This window comes from Chelonia mydas, chromosome 2 (genome assembly GCF_015237465.2).
Source record: "Chelonia mydas isolate rCheMyd1 chromosome 2, rCheMyd1.pri.v2, whole genome shotgun sequence".
Lineage (NCBI taxonomy): Eukaryota > Metazoa > Chordata > Testudines > Cheloniidae > Chelonia > Chelonia mydas.
Genome location: NC_057850.1, coordinates 84,226,814 through 84,252,346, shown reverse-complemented (window position 1 = coordinate 84,252,346; position 25,533 = coordinate 84,226,814). Strand labels below are relative to the sequence as shown.

General features: G+C 43.4%; 1 protein-coding gene across 50 annotated transcripts in view; it reads left to right on the top strand.

Moving 5' to 3' along the window:
- The window catches only part of EPB41L3 (erythrocyte membrane protein band 4.1 like 3), a 198,643-nt gene that overhangs the window by 101,700 nt on the left and 71,410 nt on the right, over positions 1-25,533 (top strand). For 43 of the 50 annotated variants that reach the window (XM_043539811.1, XM_043539809.1, XM_043539793.1 and 40 more), the window contains 2 exons: positions 7,667-7,875; positions 16,506-16,703. In XM_043539811.1, the coding sequence (XP_043395746.1) occupies positions 7,678-7,875; positions 16,506-16,703 (396 nt within the window). In that variant the 5' untranslated portion in view covers positions 7,667-7,677. Of the gene's footprint in view, positions 1-7,666; positions 7,876-16,505; positions 16,704-25,533 lie in introns of those variants that run through there. The other 7 variants (XM_043539799.1, XM_043539798.1, XM_043539824.1 and 4 more) reach the window with 1 other exon arrangement.

Here is a 25,533-nt window from a genome sequence, read left to right as displayed (position 1 = left end):
CCTGAAGCCGTCACGCCTCAGGACTAGAAAGTCAGGCCCAGCGGAGCCCTTTTCAGTCTCTGCACAGGGGGCACCGATCGAGGGACTCGAGATGTACCTTGCTGGTAGATTGGTGCAGACACTCTGAGGCATGCGCCATGTGGCAAGAACTCCCAGACCGGCCCCGACCATCTCTAAGGGCCTGGTACCAATCATGGGACCGTCTGAGGATCAGAGACCACAGATCACTGGGCCATCATCGCCCGTCTCCAAGAAGTAGGTCGCCCTACTCAGGAAGATCCTCCTGGCAACCAGCCCTTGGTAGCTTCCGGTCCCAGTCGAGTAGCATGAGGCATGGATCGCCGGGTGTCCAACGCAGATCCGCCAAACGCCATCAGTTCCTGAGATCCGGACGAAGACTCCAGTCTTGCTCAGATGGGTCAGCTTTGGGACGCAGTGACCAGCACCAGTCGGACAAGAGCCACCACTCCGCCTGATCCTGGTTGCCCAGTACCGACCACTCCGTTTATACCTCCAGCACGGAGCAGGGTTCCCTAAGTGTGGGACAGGCCCCCGTACTGACAGTGCCGATTTACATTATCAGCACCGAAACCTGTCCCATGGCCCCAAGCACAGTAGCCTGCATTATGGAACCCCTGGGGGTTCACCCAACCTTCCCAGGCTGTCCGGTGGCTGCGGGGGGGAGGGGAAATGAATCTGATGAAGTGAGCTGTAGCTCACGAAAGCTTATGCTCCAATAAATTTGTTAGTCTCTAAGGTGCCACAAGTACTCCTTTTTGCTGTTAGGATATAGATATTCAGGCCTGTCTGTAAAGGCCTATACTCTAAGAAAGTAGGTATGTTTATCATTTAGCTAGTAATAGAGGTATACAAGAAAGAATCTGTGTAAGGGCCTTCTCTGACTGTGACAGTCTGAGGCCCTGTTCTTAGGCCAATGCCTTTGGCTAAGCAGCAGAGGCAGCCATAAGCTGGGAAGCATATGGTCACAGCCTCACATTCCAAACTAGTCAATATGGGGCTGTTAGGAAGGTGATCCAATCTATCACCTCCAGAGAAAGGGAAGAGCCTAGAAGATGTAAAAGGAAATTTAGGTTGATAGTTTTCTGTCTGATAAGAACTCACTTATCAATAGACACCGCTGGGAAACCCTTATGTCTTTATAGATGTAGCTGTGAAATTCTCACTTCTGTATTGTTTGTCACTATAGTTCCCACTTTGCTATTGTTTATTTGCATGGTCTCTGGTTCTGTGATTGTTTCTGTCTGCTGTATAATTAATTTTGCTGGGTGTAAACTAATTAAGACGGTGGGATATAATTGGTTACAGTATGTTAGGATTGGTTAGTTAAATTTCAAGTAGAATGATTGGTTAAGGTATAGCTAAGAATATTATTATATAAATTAGGGGCAAACAGGAAGTAAGTTGGGATTCGAAAATAAGGAAAAAGGAACTTGGATTTAAGCTTGCTGGAAGTTCACCCCAATAAACATCGAATTGTCTGCACCTTCGGACTTCTGGTATTGTTGCTCTCTGTTCATGCAAGAAGGACCAGGGAAGTGGGAGAGTGAAGGAATAAGCTCTCTAACAGCCCCTATCTCTAAGAGGGCTGGACGCAAGTATTTTATGCGAACCAAGGGACATGGGTACTTATACTCTCACCCTGCCTCCAACTCCCTTGTAGTCAAGGCGGTTAACCACAAGGAGAGGCAAGGACAACTAGGGGCCACCCCCAAAAATAAAATCTTGAAGAGGCTGGATCTCTTTGGATGTAAGATTTATTCGTCTTCCAGCCTTCAGCTGAGAGCGGGCAACCACCAAGCCCTCCTTGGCCGATATGACTGTGGCAAGCCATGGCCAGGTTCGAAGGATTGCTCCCCGAGCCTTCCAAGAAGGAGTTCTGAGAGATCCTCGATGAGGTCATGACCGCGGCCAGGGCGGCCCTCCAGGCGGCATCAGATGCCGCTGATGCTGCTGGCGCACCATGGCTTCTGCTATCTCCATGCGGCGAGCCTCCTGGTTGCTTCTCTCTGGGTGGTCCTCTGAGGCCCAGCAGTCAGTGCAGGACTTGCCCTTCGATGGCCGAGCCCTATTTGCGGAGCAAACGGACAGCAAGTTGCACGGTTTCTGGGACTCCCGCACCACCCTGAAAACCCTGGGTCTCTATGTCCCAGCTCCAGTGCATAAGCGGTTCAAACCGCAGCAGCCTCAGGCCCGGGGGAGCCAGCCTCAGAAGGATCAGCCCCCCAAATGAGCCAAGGGCTACAAGCGCCGTCTGAGCCACCTGGCTCCACCCCCTGTCCAGTTGGGCTTGACCCATACCAAGAAAAGGGCCAAATGGTCGTTTGAGAGTGCGCCAGAGTGTGACCTACCAGATTATTCCCCGGATCCATCTGTCCCAGTGTTCTGCAACCGCCTTTCCCTTTTCCTCCTTGCTTGGACCACTATAACCTCGGACCGTTGGGTCCTCAGCACAGTGGGGCAGGGTTATATCCTCCAGTTCCTTTATACCCCACCCCCCATTCCCACCCGCCTTCCCTGTACCTCTTCAGGGACCCCTCTCACGCGACTCTCCTCGCACAGGAAGTAAAAGGGTTGCTACAGCTGGGTGTGGTCAAAGAAGTTCCTTTCGAGCACAGGAACAAGGGGTTCTATTCCTGGTACTTTTTAATCCCAAAGGCCAAGGGCAATCTATGGCCCATCCTGGACCTGCGAGATCTCAACAAGTACCTAAAGAAGGTAAAGTTCCGCATGATTTCCCTGGTTTCTATTATCTCCTCCTTGGATCCGGGAGACCGGTATGCTGCCCTCGACTTGAAGGGCACACTTCCACATCGTGATTTTTCAAGGACACAGATGCTTCCTCCGGTTTACGGTGCGGCCCCACCACTACCAGTTTGTGGTCCTCACATTCGGCCTGGCGACAGCACCGAGAATGTTTACCTAGTGCATTATGGTGGTAGCAGCTTACCTCAGGCGCCAGGTTATCCAGATCTACCCGTACCACTAGCTTTGATGAACAGAGTATTTTGAAGTTTTGTGGCCTGCATGTATAGGGTGAAAAAAGATCTGTGTTTTATAACTGGAAGGCAGGGTCTGAGACTCTTAATGACCGTGTGAATAAGGAAGGTATAATAGGATTTTTTCAGTCAGGAGAAGGAGTGTGGTAGAGTGGACATTGCCTCACAGTAGAATGATAAACGGGACAGAGTAGTTTCTGAACTAGTACTCCTGGGGGAATTCTGCGCCACTGTGCAGGTGCAGAATTTATGTCCCCCACAGATTTCTTTGCTTCCCTGCAGAAAAATAACTTTCTCACTGGGAAGCAAGGGGAAGCCACAAGAGCAGTCATGCAACCTTCCCCAGCAGTACGTTTTGGGTGCCCAGGGCAGCTGGCAAAGAGGTAAATCCCTGTGGTGCAGGGGGCAGGACTAGGGAAGACCTGGCTCCCTACCCTGGGCTCAGCTGCTAGTCCTGGCTGGGCTGGGAAGGACAGGACTTCCTCTTCCCCTGCACGGCATCCGGGGCTGGGTCAGACCCACCCCTATATTTCTCCCACAGCTGCAGGAAGCTCTGCAAACTTCCCCTTCCTCGCTTCCTGCACCCATTGCTCCTCAGCTGCAGGGGGGAGGGATCCCTGTACAGGGAGCTGCTCCCCCGTCTGCCCTAACTCCATGCATCCAGAACCCCTCATGCCCTCCTGCCAATCCTCACTTCCCCACACTCAGAACCCCCCTCAATGAGCCCTACTCCCCCTGCACTGGACCACCCCAACAAGCCACCCACACCCAGATCCCCATCCCACTGAGCCCCACTCAGACGCACCTGGATCCCCACCCCACTGAGCCACATTCCCCCAGTATCTGGACCCCCACAATGATCCCCTGACACCCAGACCCTCCTGCAGAGCCCCAACAACCTTCATCTGGACCCCTTGCAGTGTCCCATTATCACTGCACCCAGAACCCCCCCCCCCATGCATCCAGACCCCCCTTCACACAGATCCCCCACTGAGCCACCCTCACCCAGATTGTCCCACACAGAACCCTCTCAACCCACACCTGGATCCCCCCCACACTAAGCCCCTTTGTACTTGAATACTGCCTTGCTGACCCTGCCTGCTCATTCCTGGTGCACCTGGCATGCAGGCCCAGTCCTTGTGTCAGGGTTTGGTGCAGCCTCACCACTGAGTCCATGTCTGGGGTGAGGGGAGCTGCGCAGTGATCTCCCACCTCTATGCAGAGAGTGGCCTGTGCTCCCCAATGCCATGCTGGAGCCTCCACATTTATTTGGCAAATAAAATTTGCAGAATTTTTAATTTTTTAGCACAGAATTTATTTGTTGGTACAGAATGCCCTCAGGAGTATGAACAGTATATGGAGAATGCGGTGATAGGCTGTTTTGTCTTAATCATAACAAGTAATTGGAGAGGGGGAGGGTAGAGTCTCTGGTCTGCACATGGAAGGTAAGAGATAAGTTGTTGGTGTTTCTACCTAACACTGATTAGATAAACTGGAGGATAGTTATAGGCCATATGTGATGTGGGGAATGGTTTGCAAGATTGAAGCCCATATTGAATATGTGTGCATATGCAGGCTAAAGTGGAGAGGTATATGAGGATTTCTTGTCTATAGGTTGAGGCTGAAGAGGCATACAGACGACAGAATTATGATTATTTTTAGCGTATGCTGTTTGTGGCATTTCATGTGTGTATATTTAGTTAAAATATTTTTACGTGTGAGTGTACATTAATATATATTACCTTCCCTTTATTGTTCAACTTGATACTTTCAAATGCTTAGACTTTTGTTTTTTAAATGTAATATTGCTTGGTATATACAGTATTTTTTAACTTCAGTGTGAAGTAGTCCTTTTTAATTAAAGTGAACAGTCTTTGCTACATTCTTCAAAACAGTAAACTGTATATAATTCAGTAAGCATATTGACTTCAACTGGAGCAGCCTTTGCCTATTCAATGGCAATAGCATTTTTATTAGGGGTGAGAATTTAATTTTTGGAATCTTTGGGTTCAGAATTTTTAGGCAAAATTGTATTAGATACCCAACTATGAATCTATGTATCGAATCATGTCACACAATTTGTATCAAACGGTGACTTGTTTATTTAAAAATTGACTTGACTTTACTTCTGATTAACCATTCCATCAAGTGTGCTTTTAAACAATTCATGTTTAGGAGGAGGAACATGACCCCAGGCTTGTACTAAATACGGGAAAATTTCAAATCACTTCAAATGCAGTTTCTCTTTGTCTTAAATATATTAATTACTGCCTCAGATTTGTTTCCCCAGTACTATGACTTAATGAGTTCAGATCACAGGGTCATGTTTTTGGCACCAAAACCTATTGATTAGCTAGAAGGGAGTAGTAAAGTGAAGATAAGAAGTTATTTCAGCCAACTGCATTATGTTTGACAATCCACAAGTGTGGTTATGTGTACATTCCTCTTGCTATGTACAAACAAAAGTGAAATAATTTAATTTATATCTTTGCTGCTTTTTAACATTCCTATTCTATTTCTTCTAAAAAAAAAAAAAAAGTTTCCGTGTTTGTCATGAAGGTCACGAAAGTCACGGAATCCATGACTTTCTGTGACCTCCGTGACTTCTGCAGTAGCCTGTGCAGATAGCCCAGGAGCCACCTGAGGAGCTTGGGCAGCCCCTGGGCCAGCCACACCAGCTGCTGCTGGGGCAGTTTTGGGCCCGCCCCCCAGCAGCAGGAGTTTGGGTGTGGGGAGGCTGGGGGTTGGGGTGTGGGATGGTGCTTACCTGGGGGGGGGCTCCCCGGAAGGGCAACAGGAACTCCCCTCCCTCAGCTCCTTGCTCCACATGCTGTCTCCACCTGCAGGCACCACCCCCGCAGCTCCCATTGGCCATGGTTCCCAGCCAGGAACTGCAGAACCAGGGCTTGGGACAAAAGCCATTCAAAAATTGCGCACACAGAGCTACGCATATACAAACAGAGCCCCTTCAAAAATTTGGTCTTCAGTGTGTAGAAGATGTCGACCAACAAACAAATAATTATCAAATTATATTTTCAAATACCTTACAAAACATTTTCATTTAAACAATGGAACCTTAGTAAATGATCTGGAAAAAAAATAAAGCTGTTAAAATGGAAAAAACAAACAGAGATAACCAAACTTATTGTACTAGCAATCATCATTAGTTTAATCTAGGTATTGATAGTGGACTTGTATACCAAATTAATATGCAGCTTTATGTTCTGTGGAATTGCTTGTAATTGGAAAGTAACTATGGTTACCAGGTTAAAGAAATTATGACTTGGTGATGAACAGAAATAGATTGCAAGAGCCTGATTTTTTTAAAAAAATAGCTTAAAATCAAAATATAGATCTATAAGACAGTAATGGCTAAGAAGGTGCAAATATTGAGGATAATGTTAGATTTATTCATTGCGCCACTTGTGCTAATGTAGAATCTGTTCTTTCAAATCCTTGTTAGATGTAGAATGGTTGTGACGGTATTTAACTGGGTTTGGCTCCTCTATGGTATGAGGCTCTTTTAATGGGAAATATTTTCTTGCTAATATTTCATGTTGATTTATTATTGAATCAAAATAAGCTCAAACACACACTTCATACTGAGGCCCCTTGCTGTTTCCATTTTGAAAAAAAAACGCACAAAGTTTAGAGGTCTTGGGATAAAATAACAAAGTTTTGGGTTTTTTTAATATTCAGGCGTATTGAGGGGAATGATAAAAGTATGATTGAATCATATCCATGTGGGGCTGAATAAAATATAGGGCCAAATTCTGCTTACTCATTCAATTAAAGCCTCATTGAAGGCAGTGGGACTGCGGGGAGCGCGCTTAAAAAGTTCATACTGATTTTAGAGAGATTGTGGGTTTCAGAGAGATTCCTTTGACTTAAAATGTGAAATAGTGCTAGAATCAATAATAGCTCGAGAACCAGAATGAATTTTTATGTGCATCCACTGAACCTGTGTAAGTATAACCCTCTACCCTCTAGTTCAGGTCACTGAGCAGAATTTGGCTCATAGTAACACCTTCATTAAAAGCTAACCATGTCTCACAGCTACAAAGGGGTTAATTTTCATGCAATATCTCTCTATATCAGTTAAATATTAACACTAAAGATACTGGGTAAAATTTTCAAAAGTGCCAAAGTCCCATTTTCAAAAGTGACTTGGGAACTAAGGACCCAGTATCCCATTGACTTTAAGTGATACTAAGGAGCTCTTAAATGCTTAGGAAAATCAATGGGACTTAGTCTCCTGTGTCATTTACATGCTTTAGAAAATTGTACTCATTGGCTTTCACACTCTCTATCCATTTATTATATCTGATTATTATTGTATTAACGTACTTTTGCTACAATATGTTCATTAAATGGCAATACAGAGTGAAACTTAGTGGACGCGTAAACCTCCTTAAAATTCATAAATGTAATTAGTCTAGTCCTCTGCATCAAGAGATGCTTTTCCAAGAAACCAGACAGAGTGGGCCATAAATGAATATGATCCACTGTACACTACATTTTCAGGGCCAGGAACAATGAGACAAAAACTTAGCGATTGTCTTTCTCCATTTTCAAATATAATTGAAAAAGAGAAAATAGCAACAGCTGCAAGAATAACACTGAGTAGGTCTGGCCATCTTGTTTTACAGCATAATCAACCATGACTACAGAATCGGGATCAGACTCTGAATCCAAGGATCAAGACCAAGACCAGCAAGAAGCCCCTGCTCAGCAAGGGGCAGCTGGGGCACAACCTCAAGACCAGCAGCAGGAGCGGCAGCTCAGTGAGGAACATCAGAACGCGATAGACCAGTTCTCTGCCGTGGCAGCGCACAGCACACCTGTGAAAAAAGAGCAGGCAAGTGAACTATTTCTAGGTTTGGCGAACATGGTTGATTAATTGCTATCTTATTAACTAACGGCTAGGAGGGACCTGTGGTTTTGTCAAAACAATTTTTTTTTCCCTGAATTAAAAAGTTTCATTCGTCTGACGACAGTTTTTGCAACTTTTGCGATATTGATTGACTGGTCCTTCGGGCTTAAAAATATTTTAGTTCACAGTCAAGCAATTATCTTTTGGAATTAATGTCAGATCTCCTACCTGATGCACTTAATATCAGAGTCCAATGTTATCCTTAAAGGGAGGAGAAAACCCTTCAGTCTTTCACGGCATCAGAGCACACTAATATTTTTTTTAGAAACTGAAAGAATTTATAGGGTTTATTTTCACACTGACATCTGCTGAAAACTGATGCTTGTCTGATGTGTGACCCATGTAAAAACTCTGAGGTCTTTTAAACCACTATAGTTTTAAAACAACTGCACTGTAATTACTTTTAAGTGGTGCTATTTTAGCTATGAGGGGTTATTAAATGGTTATTATTTTTTGTTCATTTATACATTTATTGTAGTTGTAAAAAATTTATCACGTCAAAATTTTATCTCACCCTTTTTAGTCAGTAGGTCAGGAGTGCCAACAATTAGCTTTAGCAGATAAGAGACCCTCCATTAGCTTCTGGTGTCTGGAAAACACAGCTCTGAGTGTCCTAGGGTTAATGACCCTTGTCTAATCTCATTCATCTTTGAAGTATAGAATAGAAATCAGTTTAAACCTTTTAATACTCCTGTATTAAACCTTTTAACAAGTTCAGGGCATTGCCTTTGAAGTGAGGACATGTTATTTTTTAACTGGACAAACTATTTATAAGTTTTGAGAACATATATTTAAAGCATTCCTAGTGACCTATGACTGCTCCTGTGCAGGTTGTGTATTTGTGGATTTGAAGATATCTCATTTGGTTTTTAAATGTGTGCCCACAGTGTTACATCCAAATTTACTTTGAGAGCAAAATTGTAGGTACAAGTAATTTCTGGTGCAAATGATAGCATTTTGATGTCTGCCTGGTTGACCTGGTGTATTTGCATAGTTGAACACCCAAATTCTGTCATTTGTGCTAGCAAATGATTGTGGTGCAAAATTTGATTATGTGGTTATAAATCTGTTGCCTTATGTCAGAGTTACTACGCACGTTCACTATTTGATTTTAATTTTCTCCTTCAAACTTATGCACCAGTTTTTGCCATCTTGGTCTCAACTTCCCCTATGAGACTGGAGGGATAGCATGTTCTCACAAATTACTTAATTCTCCAGTTTCACAGTAGCAGCCGTGTTAGTCTGTATCTGCAAAAAGAAAAGGAGTACTTGTGGTACCTTAGAGACTAATAAATAAATAAATAAACAAATAAATTTGTTAGTCTCTAAGGTGCCACAAGTACTCCGTTTAATTCTCTGGGTAGTTCAAGGCTCTTAAAGAGCTGGATTTATCAGTAGATGGGTAAAGGAATATGGAACCTTTTGCCTCTAGGTCATCAGTTTGACTTCAGAAGTCATGACTGTGAGATGGCTGTATAACCTATTTGAAATAATGCTTGTAGAATATTTCCTAGTGGACAAGTCACAGAAAATACCATTAAAATTGTCATTAATCAGCACTATTGTTGGCTGTTTCAGCAAAGAAGGCAAAAACTGATTGGGCAATGGGCTTTATTTTCTTCTCATCCCCTACCTGCAGTACCTCTGTCTCAGAAGTGAGAGAGACAGTCAGAGAAAGGAAGTTTGTACTGTCGTTATTACCAGTTCTGTGAAAGAATCCCTGGGACAGGATATATTTCATTGCCCAATTACAATGGCTTTCCTTACTGTCATTCCAACCACAAGAAAAGTTTTGTTTTGTTTCTTTTTTTTTTATTTAAAGGAAGGAAAGTACTGTGTATTTTTTACAGTGATGCCAAGCCCCTCTCTGAAATCTACTCCAAAAATGAACATTCTTTCTATCCAATACAATAATTTAATCCTCCCATCTTTCTGCCTTACCCCAAGGTGACGTAGTGAGAAGAAAGTCCACATGCTGGGCTCTAAATGCTAATCATCTACCTAAATCTAAGACATGCAGATTTTCGGCAAATTTACTAGTATTTCATGCCTGATGCAGAGGCTGGACAGCATCAAAGAGCACTGTTGCTAGATTCTGTAACTCTGAAGTGTCTGTCAAAAGGGATTCGAGTTTCAGAGGGGTGAAAGCGTGTTGCATCAGAGCAACATCTGTTCATGGATGGAAAAGTCACAGGCCTAGTGTGTCAAGTAATATATATATATACGCCTCGGCCTTGACAAAGGCTGAGGCTTGTGTGTGTGTACACACACACACACCCACCCACACACCCCTTTCTTGGTTTTTTTTTTAGAGCACTGAAACGTGAACTGGCACTCCTCTCCAGACGCAGTTTTCTGCATGAAAGATTTCCATTATGTAGTGTTTCTAAAAATACACAGGTGCAATCAGTTGCAATAAAATTTGTGTTCCTTATTTACTGGGGTTGATCCTGAATTATGAGTTAGTTGTAAAAAAGTAGGGGTGGAACAGAAGAAATTATTCTGGTTTTACTTGCCCAGTTATCAAGGGCTTTTCTCAGTCATAACAAGAAATAACCAATCTCTGCTGAAATTCATTAAAAAATGTTAAGCTTTTTTTATATCACAGTCATAACAGTGATAATATGGAGGTGTCAGCATACTCATATAACTGTGCTAAAGGAGCTGCAGTAATATACAAGAGTTACACACCTTTCAGGTACCCTGATTTGATTTACATAAGACAAATTGTTAGGCCCTTTATAGTTAATGAACAGTGAAGTGGAAAGCCAAGCAAGCTGTTCTTTGTATTTGCTTAAAGCTGAGATGGTCATACTGTTTTTAAACCTGTATTAAACCCCAAATCCCAGTGATCTACCATTCTGGTTTTTGACACTTACCCTCCATTATTTTTGAGGGAAGATAATTCTCTAATCCTCTAGACTACTGTGGAAATCTCAGCCTGTGGGTCTTAAATGTTTTTTTGCCATTTTTGCCCAACTCAAGCTAAAAAGATAACCTCCTCAAACTGCACATCCCAAATAGCCCAGTGGAGTCCCCTGACTTGTACCAAGCCCTGACTCACTTCCTGTCTTCACAATGTTCTTACCACCTGATGAGGTCCTTTCAATTATCCATTTCTTGTCCAGTTTGTGAATACTGGCCCAAATCTATCACTTTAGGGGCTCCACCTACACAGCTATGACAATTCTCCCACTCTGATGACCTCTATAGTTAATCCAGTTTTCCATCACACACCTCCATAAATCCAGGCATCTTGAAACTTACCAATAAATGGACCTGTTTGGGGAATTTTCCATCAGAATGATTTTTCAATGGACAGTGTAGTTTCCACAAAAATCAACATTTTCTGTGGTAATATCTTGATTTTGCTGATATATTTTTGATTTTTTTTATCAGGAAAAATGAAATGAAATTTCATTTTGGTTGGTTCAACCCAAATTGGGATACTTCATTTCTCGAACTGCCTTGACATTTTTAATTTAGAATCAGTTCAGTAAAACATTAAATTGCATTTCCTTATCAGTGCATTGCTTTATGGGAGTTGTAGTTCAGGCCCTTTCTCTCCCATAATGCAATGCAGATTGCCCTCTGACCAAGCTATGTGTGATGCATAATGGGAGTTGCATGACTGTGGGTGTATCGTGGGAGATGTAGTCCAACCAGGTCCCCAGGGAAGGTGAGGTCTTCCAGTTTCTGAACTGCAGCTCCCATAAAGTAATGTGCCACAATGGGAAAATGCAGTTTTATGTAGAAATGACACAAAACATGTTGGGTAATTTCAACAAACCAAACTAGAACAGATTTTGAGAATGTTGAAAAGCTTTTTGTGTTTACGTTTCTGAATCAAAATTTTTTTCAGAATTTTCATTCCACAAGCATTTTTGCAACTTCAACTTTTGGTCCCAATTTGGGATTAAAAACAAATGTTGGAATTTCTCACGGTATGAAAATTCCAAATCCCTTGCGGCTCCACCAGAACAGCATTCCTCCAATGCACCAGAGAAGGAGAGAAAGTCAGCCCAATCTTCCAAGGAAGGGAAATATTTTTTCATTCTCAAGTAGGTTGCTCAGCTCTACCTGGTGCAGGCAGCAGAGACTTCAACCAAAAGAGGTCCCTGTAAAGCAGCACCAACAAAATATTGAGCTAACTCAAGCAGAATCACACCAATATCTTGACTGAGGGACAGAAAAAACTTTATAGTTGGCCTCCTCTGTTGCTATAAATGGTCCACAGCCATGTAGCTGGGTCCTTTAATATACCCAATCCAGTACACCACTTAAGGCCAAAAAGTCATGCGATGATGTGATGACTGGCCCTTCACTATATGCCATTTAGAAGGAGCTTGGGCATGGAGAAGAGGCAGAAGCAGCTCCTACAGGCTCCTTGAGATGGCGGGGCTCAGGGGAAGACAGAGCAGGGTGGCCTGGCAAATGAAGAGGAAGCCTCTGTTCTTTGAATAAAATCTGTTCAGCTTTGAGTTAAGCAAGTATGAAAGATATACTTCAAAAAGTGTCCAAAGTATTTTTGCTGTCTCATTTTAAAAGGGATTTGTTTAAAAACTTGTAGCTTTATGTGTATATTGTTTTTAATAAGGAAATTAGAACTGATTTTGAAGCATGTGGTGCACACTGTACTTTGTGTGCCGTAATGAAAAAAGCACTTCAGACTTTCATACAGATCCATAAGCACGGCAATTGCATGTTCAAATGACCACGGCAATGTGAATATTCACGTTTTTATTTGAATTGCCTGCTTATGAGGGCCCCTTCAGCTGCATGATGCTGTAACTCAAATCTTCCAAACCAACTGCAGTTCATGATCTCTCTCCCACACTTTCTTCATCTCCTGGTTCTCACAAAAATGTGACTCTCCCTCTGACTCCTCCTTTATTACTCTGTGTGGCTGTCATATATCAGTATCCCAGGACTGTGGGTCTTCTCTTTGATGCTTCGCTTTTCCTTGACCGCTCTCCCAGTCTTCCACTATTATTTTTAATCTTCTGTGTTGATGACCCTCTCACTGCAGAGAATAGCACTGAACTCCTGCTGACTTCACAGCGACTGGAAAAAAATGTTACTACTTCTTCACACATGTTTTGGAATTTCCAAACTTTTTTCCCTTCTGAACTAATCTATTTAGTAAATCCACCAAGTTCTTGGAGGGTGAAAGACTTTTTGAACAGACCCCATTTGTACCAGACTACTATCCAGAGGATTTCTGGGATTTGACACTGTTCTCTCTCAGCTTCTAAAGCCAACAAGCTGAAATGAAACCAATGAAAATGAAATGGGGATATATCAAACTAAATACCAGATACCCGCCCACCCCTGAAAGATTCAGAAGTAAAACAATTGAGTACAAAACCCTTTATTTATTCACTGACTCTGAATCCCAGAACTGGCAGTAAATTGCTTGAACAACGCCCAAATTATATGATCAGAAAACAGCCCTGCTGCTGTTCAGCTATTCTGTCTGTATCACTGATGCTGTAACTGCAAAAAATTATGTTCCAACAACAGCCCAGAAGCAACTTCTGCTCTGTTAGATGTTGATGGCATGGCAGGCCGTGGCATTGAAATTCTCCAAAAATATAGCATAAATGGGCCATGAAGAGAATGTGGCTGGGAAAGAATGCACCTGTGCATGCAAAATTAAAAATATCCTAGTGAATGCAGTTGCTTCTCAGTGGTTGCTTTTGCCCTAGATAACAGCACCAACAGAATGTCAAGTTTCTTTAAGAGGAGGAGGCTTAATTCACTTTGAAATCATCTCAATGCATGGACATGTCATCACGGTTTTGGGGCCCTCTCTAATAGTTCCTGGCATGTTTTTGTGCTCTGTGCAAATTATAGAAAATCCTTTGTTTCTAACCTTGGACAAATTTCATTTAGTTTCATGTGGGTCTACTTGATTAGTCCAACAAAATAATACCAGTGCCACCTCTTGTATGCATATGTAGAGAAATTAATGTCTGTTGTAGGTTGCAGTGAAACAAAGGAACAATGCATAAGGAGGCGGTCTGGGAGTTTTTTCTGACTGAAGATACCTCTTACTCTTAAAACAGCAATCTCTTCTGCTTTTGTTATCATTGATCTTTCCTTTTGAGCAACTTACCTGCCTTCTTAAGGGATGTTCATTCCCTTCCCCTCCAAAGCTTTCCTTCATCTACGCACCATGGGCACTGTCAAGGTTCCTTCCCCACTCTGAACTCTAGGGTACAGATGTGGGGACCTGCATGAAAACCTCCTAAGCTTACTTTTACCAGCTTAGGTTAAAACTTCCCCAAGGTACAAATTAATTTTACCCTTTGCCCTTGGATTTCCACTGCCACCACCAAACTTTATCTGGGTTTATTGGGAGATGTAGTTTGGACACATCTTTCCCCCCAAAATCCTCCCAACCCTTGCACCCCACTTCCTGGGAAAGGTTTGGTAAAAATCCTCACCAATTTGCATGGGTGACCACAGACCTAAACCCTTGGATCTTAGAACAATGAAAAAGCATTCAGTTTTCTTACAAGAAGATTTTTAATAGAAGTAAAGGAATCACCTCTGTAAAATCAGGATGGTAGATACCTTACAGGGTAATTAGATTCAAAACATAGAGAATCCCTCTAGGCAAAACCTTAAGTTACAAAAAAGACACTCAGACAGGAATAGTCATTCTATTCAGCACAACTCTTTTCTCAGCCATTTAAAGAAATCATAATCTAACACATACCTAGCTAGATTACTTACTAAAAGTTCTAAGACTCCATTCCTGTTCTGTCCCCGGCAAAAGCAGCGTACAGACAGACACAGACCCTTTGTTTTTCTCCTTCCTCCCAGCTTTTGAAAGTATCTTGTCTCCTCATTGGTCATTTTGGTCAGGTGCCAGCGAGGTTACCTTTAGCTTCTTAACCCTTTACAGGTGAGAGGATTTTTCCTCTGGCCAGGAGGGATTTTAAAGGGGTTTACCCTTTCCTTTATATTTATGACAGGCACTATGAACATTAATTGTTCTACGAGGCCCTAATCCCCTGGCATACTAAATGCTGTCAACCCCCATTAGCTTTAGGGGGAGTTGAGGTTCTTTGCCCTACGTGACTGAAAGAGAAAGCGCTCAACTAATACCTGGCTGAGCTAAAACAGGAGACCCAGCTGAGATAGCAGGGATTGTTTTCCTATTGTCATCCCTCACCACCCGCAGCATGTTTTATTGCTGTTAAGAGGATGTGCTGGATTTTGAAAGAGACTTCTCTATTTCTTTTTATATCTTTCTAGGCTGACTCTCCTTCTTGCATTCTGCTCCAAGATGAGGGCCAGACTGTGACCCTTACTGTGCTCCCACACAGGGGAGCAAGAGGCATAAGGCACTGCCTTACTTCCATGGGGAGACCAGTCTCTGCATATGGGAGAGGTGTGAATTAGCAGACAGGGACGTGGTAACGTAGTAACCAGCCAGTGTATTTAAACGGGCACAGGAGGGGAAATAATGTGAGCTAGATATAGGGCTGTTCCCTGTTAGCTCCTGCCTGGAGGAAGGGGGGAACCCAGGACCAGATTGTGACTGTCATCACAATCTGGTTCCTCACCTGCTCCTGGGACAGCACTGCTATGCTCTGCCCCTTGCCCTGGGGCTGTAGCAAAACCACAACTGAGCACTATATTTGCAGGTTTAGATCACTTGGCATGTATCCGTCTCCCCTTCAAACAGAATAAAGAAGGAAAACTAATGTTAGGGAGACCTTTTTCAGGCGATTCCTCAGAGAAAGATGCCTGCATTTAGGTAGAATATTGTGGTGATGCAGTGTGTGTTGTACAGTCTTGTGCACTACCAGTGTGATGAAGGACTGTTTTGGTTTGAAAGCAGATTAAAGCCTTTGGACAGATTTGATCCAGTCTCATGAAGGCTTGTTGCGCTGAAGGAAAACAGACTCAGAGGATTAAATTGTGATGAATTTCAGTGCTGCTGGCTGCTGATTATATTGAATTTGTTCAGAGCTAAATCAGATGTATTTATTCATGGTACTGAGATGACTAAAAGATTAATATTTTATACTTTAGCTTAGGTATTATGATGCTTTTGCTGTCAACATTTTGTCCGGAGGCTAGCTGGGGCACAACTGGTTATAGAGGTAACCATTATTGGAATGGAGCTACAACTGGTGTAATGTTTTTTACTATTAAAGGTGGATATATGAAGGTTAGAGTGGCTTTGACAATCTCTTCCAGGGGAAAGGACCACAGTCAATGTTGCATCATAACAGCTTTATAGATGTCTCAAATGCTGACCCAGGGGTAAGCCAAAAATAACACTACTGCAGTGGGTTTTTGTCTTTCAAAGTGGCAGTTACAGGAAGTCACACGGTTGTTTTATTGACTAAAGCAAGCTTTCCCAAACAATAAAGATGAAGTTCTTGTTTTTACGCTGCAGTTGGGTAACTGTTAGTAGTGAATAGTCTCTCCATATGATGAAAGCCAGTTGTGCATTTTGATTCTGAATGGCTGCATTGTACAGCCACTATTTTAATCTGAAATTGAAACTTAATCTTCCCATTTGCTCTTCACAGGTCACTGACAGAGAACGGGAGTTTGCTGCTGCTGCTGCAAAACAGCTGGAATACCAGCAGTTTGAAGACGACAAGCTCTCTCAAAAATCATCATCTAGCAAACTCTCCAGATCTCCTCTAAAGATTGTTAAAAAGCCTAAAAACATGCAGTGCAAAGTGATGCTCCTGGATGGCTCTGAATATGGATGTGAAGTGGAGGTAAATTGTTATTTCCTCTATTTTGCTTTATCTGTTCTTACCTGTATATCCTAATTAATTCTATTGTGGAGAAAAATTCTTCTACTAAAAAAACGAGTAGACTTGTGGGGCAAGATTTTCAGAAATGAGAGCCTAAATCTAGCCCAAACCCATATTTTGGCATCTAAATAAATAGTCTGTTTTTTCACAAGTGCCAAATCCCAATGTCTTCTCTAGGTGATTGAGGACTGAACTCAGATTTAATCCACAGAGCTGGTATATGAGCACTCTGGGGAAGGAGCATGGGATTCTAGATGCATGTGACTGTCTGTGACACTCAGTCTGGACCACTGACAGTGAAACTCATTAAAGAAAGGGAGCCTCTCATCTCCAAGGGCTTCCCCTTTCCCTGGTCCTGTAGTTACCCACATAGCACCTGACTGAGCTAATGCTCTATAAACAGAGTGTAGCCACCACAGCTCGAATGTCAGGAGGAGGCTGATGGCCCCAAGTATGTACTTGTCCAAGACACTAGCATTACAATCTACACCTGTCATGGGCTCAGGGTGGCTAGCCTCTCCCGCCATTCATGGTGCCATTGCTGCATTCTATTTTTAGCACACTAGCTTGATCAGAGCTAGTCCAGGTATGTCTCCTTGAGCTGGAATTTACACTTGCTGCTCTATGTGTAGACTTACCCCGACTCCCAGCAGTAGAGAGCCCCTGGCAGCTTTATAGCAACCCAGCTTCCTTGCACACTCTCTTCAGGCAGGCTGCCCTTTTATGTGCCATGTCAGTTCTCCCATTTGCAACCCGTAGGCCTCACACAGGAGCCATTTGCTCCCTCTACCCAGCATGGATCCTTTTGGTAACTGAGGAGGGTGTGGTAGGGGAGAGAAGCCACCAGGTACAGAAGAGGAAGGGGGCAATGAGACAGTAAAAGTGTGGGAGAAGGTGAAGCAGGGAAAGGGAAGAGTAGGGATAGAATAAAAATGGAAAGCATAACCTGTAAAGTTGTAAAAAAGAAAAAGTTTGATGGGGGGGGGGGGGGGGAGAGAAGGCTGGGGAAAAACAGCACCAAAGAGAAAATGTGGGAGTGGAGAGAAGAAGGTGAGATGTGGCAACCACACCAGGGGAGGACATGAGGGGCCCTAAACAGTGAAGCAGCTGTTACTCCATCACATATTTGGGGGCTATAATCTAAAAAGGTCGGGAGCCACCACTCTAAAGGTAGAAGGTTGCTGCTGCAGGTGGGGCCAAATTCTGAAGTTCTTACACAGTTTTCACTCAGTCTTGACTGTTGATTTCGATGAGGAACATTGCTTGAGCAAGGACTTCAGAATTTTGTTCAGTGACAATACTTTAAAATTTGGAGCAAAGGTATTTTTTGCAATGCTAAGAGCTTAGCTGTAAACAGCAGGTGTGATTTATTACATATAGCAACTTGAAAAATATGCTGTCAAGTGCATTTTAGTTTTATTGGCGGAGTACTCTACAGTTTCTTTCTAGACTAGCAATAGATAGCTGGTGTGATACGCTGCTGGTACATTACCACTAATCTCAGATTGTTGCTTTACTTTTTTACTATTTTTGACTTTTTATTTTTGACTCGTTTTTATATCTGACAGCAAACATGTGGGTTTCCACACATAGGTACTTGTTTTAATGGGAAGAGTTGAACTTACTGCAGTCTTAATCACTGAGGTGGAAAATCAAAGTCACTGTGTGGAGTGCAATCAAGCAAATTTCACTAGACAGATGGAAATATTATGAGTAAGACAAGTTTTGAGGCCATAAGATGCAGTAGAAAGAAATTTATTAAGTTACTACTTTATTTGCAAAAATCAGAGTCTAAGAATAATGTTTTCATCTAGGAATTTCTTCTAGGAATTTGCACTCTGTCTCCAAATATGTACTGAATGTAAGCTGAAGTGTCAAAATGCTAGCATATAGATGTCATTGTCTTATAGCCTGTCTTATTTCTCTCCTATAAGTCTGTATGATTACAAAATATCCAATATAAATTGCACTATGATTTATCAACTCAGATAACTAAAATATCCTTTTATTCATAATCACTATAGTCCAGAAATTATCCAACTTAAGTGGATAGCACTTCAGCCATTACATATGCAAGGATATGCAACTGCATTCACCAAAGCAGCTGTCAGTATAGGTACTGGAAAGGCAAAATTAAACATATTTGAGAGGACCAAAGTTCTGCTGGTTTGCAGATTTGTACATGTGAATTTGTGCACATGGCAGACGACAATATTGGCATTGCAGTTCTGTATCAGGCCTTCCTCCCAATATATTAGACTATCAGCATGTTTGTGTGTTAAACTTGTGCTTTCTCAAGCCAACTGCGTGCTACTGTGCAGCACCCTAAAATGCATGGTAGATCCCAGGGAAGTCTAATTTCTCTGTGCAAAGGGTTCCGCTGCTGGCACAACTGATCTGGCAAGGGAAGGATGACATCATGCCGAGAGGAATGATGCCTCTTTAACTCTATACACGGACCTCTCGAGAAGGGTTAGTTGGCCAGGGAGACTGTAGAAAGAAAAAGAAGAGATCTCAGGAGAACTCCATGCCTCAAATAGAAGTAGAGGGAAAAGTTTCTGTGCAGCAGCTCTGGCTAGCAGTAGAGTTATATGACTGATCCAAAGAGACTATCGCATAATAAGGGATACCTCACCTGTCACATCTCCAAAAAGCCCTGTCAACATTTTAAGGACAGCCCCAAAAAGACACAACTTATGTTCCTGGGCAGAGTTATGCTAGTTCCATCTTGGTAAGCTGAACAGTAAGAGATCAAGGGGAAAGGCCTAAAAAGTCATGCATGGATGTGATGTGAACTCCGTAAAAAACAGATGCTCTTTCAGGAAAAAATATACTCAAAGATTAAATGCTGAAGCTCCTTGGGCTTCTGTCCACTTAATTCCAGCTTACAAGAGGTGTAGTGTTCATTTTTAATTTTTAAGGCAGTGAGTCAACATGAAATGTGGCAAACCATCAGCTGTTGACAGAAGCATCACCACATAGTAATAACCCTATCAATGCTATTGGATTGAATGCATCATGTCCCATCCCAAAAGGGGCCAAGAGGAAGCAAAATCTCAGAAAGTTAGAATCCCAGTCCTGAGTTACAATCACAGCTTTGCCAGTTGCTCCTTGTGTGGCTCTGTGCAAGTCACTAACCCTTTGGATCTGCATTCCACACTCTGTAAAACAAGGATAATATTTCCCTACTTGACTGTGAGGACTGAGGGGATCAATTAGTTGGTTTGTAGAGTTCTTTACAGATGACAAGCACCTTATAGAATGCTAAATATTAATATTTAAAGGAGTATATTGCTTTCAGGTAGAACACAACCTACAGTATATCAATTATGTGCTCATCAGGATAATAAGCTAACAGTTAAAACTGCACAAACTCATGGAGTCAGTCACATCAGAAACAGGTTTTACTAATACATTACCTCCTTGCCATTCTCTGCATAATCAGTCACACCCTCTTCTTCCATCATTACTGCTTAGGAGTCTTCACCTCCTACTAACTTAACTTTCTGTCTCTCTCATGCTTCCAGTACTTTGTTTGACACCAGGATACTCTCTTTAGGTCATGCTCCAGTGCATATTTGCAAAGAACTCACCTTGAGTGTAACAGTGGGCAGACCCAAAGTTCCTGTAAGGTGGCTTGTATTCACAGAGAAAAAATTCTAAGACTCAGCTGAAAACTTCCTCTTTTGGTCCTCCAGCCTCCCTGTCTGTTGTGGGGGGTTTTTTTTTCCTGGCCAGGGATATGTTTTTCATGGCATGAAGACATTCCAAACCAGAAACAGACAAAGATAGGTCACAAAACCTCCTTTTTGTTCTGCAAAAAAACATAAAACAGTAGGTTCAATGCCACAAACTCCACTGCACTTTTACATTATGAATCTACTGAGGGTAGCAGTTGGCTTATGTCTAAGGATGCCTTTCTTTTGAGGTCACAGAGACTGTGTAACTGTAGATGGGGAGGGGCATGTATTTTGACCCCAACCCCCCCCCGCCCGCCCCCCAGCCCCGAAAGAAACAAAAATATAAACCCTGGCAGAAAACTCGGGGGGCACGTGACCAATGTGCTCCCTCCCCGGTTTCACCTCTGGATGGTCAAATACGTTTGTAGTCACTTCCCAGGAACTACTACTAGAAGAGCAGAAGTCTTTATTCATACATTGTTCCTATATGTACAATACAGTTGTCACTGAAAACACAAAGTGATAAAAATAAAAAATTAGGAGCTGCTGTATATTTCCGGGATAGGAGTTCCATGCCAAAAAAAAAACGTCTTGGAATTTCACTTTTTTCTAGAGTCCCTGTCTCACCGATAAACAGACTTCCTCTCAGATCGTCTGAGGTGTCTACTCCTGGTGAGAGTTCCATCTTATATTCTGGTGCAGCTATTGTCAACCAGGTTAAAATCCTCATCTAATAGTTCAGAAAATACATCTCCTGCCACAAAATAAACTGTGCAGTAAAGAATTAGTCTGTGGAAGACTTAAAAAAGTGGGGGAAAGGAAATAAATCCCTTCCAAAAAACACAACAGCCACTGACTTGGAATACGCTACAAGGAAGAGAGCAGCTGAAGGAAAATAGGACAAAGGTTGCTTAGAGCATTGCAGCAGAAGTCATAGGAAGCATGCAATCTGATACAACAGTGAACTTGAGCAGCCATATGTAAAGTATGTGGTATGTAGCACATCTAGCAGCACTACAGAGGTGGAATACCAGGCCCAAACATGGTGCAAAAGTGACAAACTCTTGGGAGAAGGAATAATCTCACAAATGCCTGAAGGAGGAAAAGATGATTGACACCTAGAATGGACTCAGGATCGCTCATGAATTGCTGTGCTTTCTAGGAAGATTAGACAGATGAGTGGAATGAAGCAGAAAAGGAACAGGTCCATGGTTCAAATTGTGAAGGATTAAAGTACTTGCCAGTTATGAAAATCATGAACTTGTCATATTTAGAGGCTGAGTTGGAAGGATAAGACAGAAAAGACTCCCATTCAGTATTGTTAGATACACAATTCAAGGACTTGCTCTGTGGAAAAGTGAAACCTGAGCTAATCTAGTTGAATAAGAGAGACAGACAAATTTTAACCTCTAATGGGGAGATTATAGATGAAGAAAATTGTAATTATTTTTGTTTGTCAGACAGTGCTTCTTAGAAAGACTACTACATCAGCTAGATAGCCTGCTATACTAAGCATCCTAATGAGAGAGAATCTATTTTTTAGCATCTCTAATGTAAAATCACAGCCCAAGAGGAAAGGAATCCATCTAGTGCTGTACAGTTTAAGAGCTTGATTTATGAATAAGCAGTACTCAAAGTACAATTATTTTAGACTTTTATATTCCCTGGGTTTTGAATGTGAAAGATTTGTTTTGATAAAATGTATTATTATGGAAATTTCCTCAATAAATTAGCTCAATTTAGAAATTATTTCTGCATTTCTGAGTGTAAAACTGATATCTAGATATATATTTTTCTGCATGCAGCTGCAGTGTTATAGACAAATTTGAATGTTCATGTGCACAAGCTTACAGCAGGTTGTAATGATGTGGGACTCTTCCTTGCGGCGCCTCCTGCTGGCTGTCTGGGAATTAGCTCGTTTTCCAGCTCCGGAGTGCCCTCTGCAGGCCGGTGTCGCCGCCGCCGCTGGCCCCCCCAAGTCCTTTCCGGACCCCAGTGCCCCTTTGTCTGGGGGTTCTGCTCCAGCACAATCCCCTCAGTCTCTGGGTCTCCCCTCCCTGGGGAACCGTTAGCCCCCTAATCCCACCTTGCCTCAGTGCCTACTGCCAGTCATCATTTCGCCTCCGCTCACTGGGGCCAACTTCAGCCTGTAATGGCCACTCATCATTGGCAGGGGAGGGGAGGGGGGTAGGACCTGCTGCCTCTGCCTAGCCCCGGGCTGCCGCTTTGCAGCCCCAGCACCTGGTTTAGGCCCTGCAGCCTGGGGGGTTGTCAAGCTGGAGCTCCCCAGCCCCTCTTACCTTTCCCCCAGCGCTGCCCTACCTCAGGTCCCTGCTCAGCTCCCTGGGCCAGGGACCTGAGCAGCCCCCCCACCCAGTGTCCCGGGACCCAGGCTCCCCACTGCTGTCTGCGCGGTTCTCCCAAGCCCGGCTCCGGCTAGGGGGGTGGCTCGGAGCTGCAGCCCAGCCACGATAAGAGCCGGGCAGGCCCTCCACCTGCCCTGGGCGGGGGGCCCAAGTAGCCCCTAGCCTGTGTCCCTGCCCCCCAGCCTCCTGCCCAGTGTCCCTGCCCTCTGCCCAGGGCAAGTAGAGGGACCCAGGCTCCCCACAGCTGCCAGCACTTCTCTCCCCAATCCGGCTCCAACTGGGGAGAGGCGGCTCGGAGCCACAGCCTGGCCACTATAAGAGCCAGGCGGGCAGCTGTGCGGAGCCACAGTGGGCCCTCCACCTGCCCTGGGCATGGGGCCCAAGCAGCCCCTGGCCCAGGGCAGGTGGAAGATCTGTGCTGTGGTTCCTCACAGCTACTCACCCAGCTCTTACCGCCGGAGCCTTGCACAGGTACAAAATTTGTATCCGCATCCACGCTGCTATCCGCAAAAATGGTCCACAGATATTAAGTGGATACCCGTGGATTTGCAGAGCTCTACAGACAGGGTTTCAGGAAAGGAAAACAAAAGTTTCCATGGTAACTATTTCTGTGGTCTCTATAACATTAAATAAAACAAGTTGGGTTATTGCCATATTATTTTGATATTCCATAGAAAAGTTAGATAACTGATATTTCAAAGAGCACCGTTAGTTTTGTGTCTCACTTTTCCCCAGGACTGAATCTTTCTTTCATCCAATTCTTTCAGTCAACTTGATGTTCCTGGGTAATAATGGGAATAACATGTCGACTCCATGTATTTATTAAAAATGTTCTATGAGAAAATAATGAAAACCCCACATCTTAACACCAGAGGTTTCCCCGGTTCCCCAGGCAGTATCATATGTTCATGCTTAATTTGGAATTAAATAAGAGGTTTTATGTTCAGACATTTGTGTCTGGCCAGTTACATGATTTATTAGATACCTAGCGTTTCTCAAAATAGTATCCTAAAATGAAAGGGGTAGACTGGAATAAACAGATTATTTGTTCCACCAGTGCGTGATGGAATTCCTATTTGGGAGACATACTTTTAAGCTAGATAAGTAGTGCCTCACATATCACAGAGGCATATTATATCTCCTTCCCTTTTGAGAGAAAGTTCTTTAAGTGGGAGTATGTAGATCCTTTCCAGGAAGAACTAGAAAGGTCAAAATGGCATCTAGTCCTAAAGGACTATCACAGGAGAGATTTCAAATGTATACAATATGCAGTCTCACTTTTTTCTTTACCACCATTGCAAGCAATTAAGAGGCATAGAAAATAAAATTTGGTAATTTACTTTAGTGGCACCTGTATTTATTTTTCTGCATTTTCCACATCCAGCTTGTAATACTACTTTTGCATAGAAGATCCCCCAGAGATTTTTTTTTTGCTTGACAAATGGGTGTAGTACTTCCCTTACCTCCCAAGGAGTTCATGAAGCTACAGATCTATTGGTGATTGAGATGCTCAGATACTACAGTGATGAGAGCCATATAAGTAGACAGATGCATTGGCCCTCTTTAGGGAAGGAGAATATGGTGCCTGCATACAGGAGCTCAGGAGACACTGTCTCTCTGAGGCAGAATGGCTCTGTATGACCTCCAAAGCAGGCTGTGCCTAAGTGGCATGATCTGTTCTTTCGCTATAGAATCATAGAATATCAGGGTTGGAAGGGACCTTAGGAGGTCATCTAGTCCAACCCCTCCTCAAAGCAGGACCAATCCCCAACTAAATCATCCCAGCCAGGGCTTTGTCAAGCCTGACCTTAAAAATATCTAAGGAAGGAGATTCCACCACCTCCCTAGGTAACGCATTCCAGTGCTTCACCACCCTCCTAGTGAAAAAGTTTTTCCTAATATCCAACCTAACCTCCCCCACTGCAACTTGAGACCATTACTCCTTGTTCTGTCATCAGCTACCACTGAGAACAGTCTAGATCCATCCTCTTTGGAATGCCCTTTCAGGTAGTTGAAAGCAGCTATCAAATCCCCCCTCATTCTTCTCTTCCGCAGACTAAACAATCCCAGTTCCCTCAGCCTCTCCTCATAAGTCATGTGTTCCAGTCCCCTAATCATTATTGTTGCCCGCCGCTGGACGCTTTCCAATTTTTCCACATCCTTCTTGTAGTTTGGGGCCCAAAACTGGACACAGTACTCCAGATGAGGCCTCACCAATGTCGAATAGAGGGGAACTCGATCTGCTGGCACGTCCCTCGATCTGCTGGCAATGCCCCTACATATACTTCCCAAAATGCCATTGGCCTTCTTGGCAACAAGGGCACACTGTTGACTCATATCCAGCTTCTCGTCCACTGTAACCCCTAGGTCCTTTTCTGCCAAACTGCTGCCGAGCCATTCGGTCCCTAGTCTGTAGCGGTGCATGGCATTCTTCCGTCCTAAGTGCAGGGCTCTGCACTTGTCCTTGTTGAACCTCATCAGATTTCTTTTGGCCCAATCCTCTAATTTGTCTAGGGCCCTCTGTATCCTATCCCTACCCTCCAGCATATCTACCTCTCCTCCCAGTTTAGTGTCATCTGCAAACTTGCTCAGGGTGCAATCCACACCATCCTCCAGATCATTTATGAAGATATTGAACAAAACCAGCCCAAGGACTGACCCTTGGGGCACTCCACTTGATACCCGCTGCCAACTAGACATGGAGCCATTGATCACTACCCATTGAGCCCGACAATCTAGCCAACT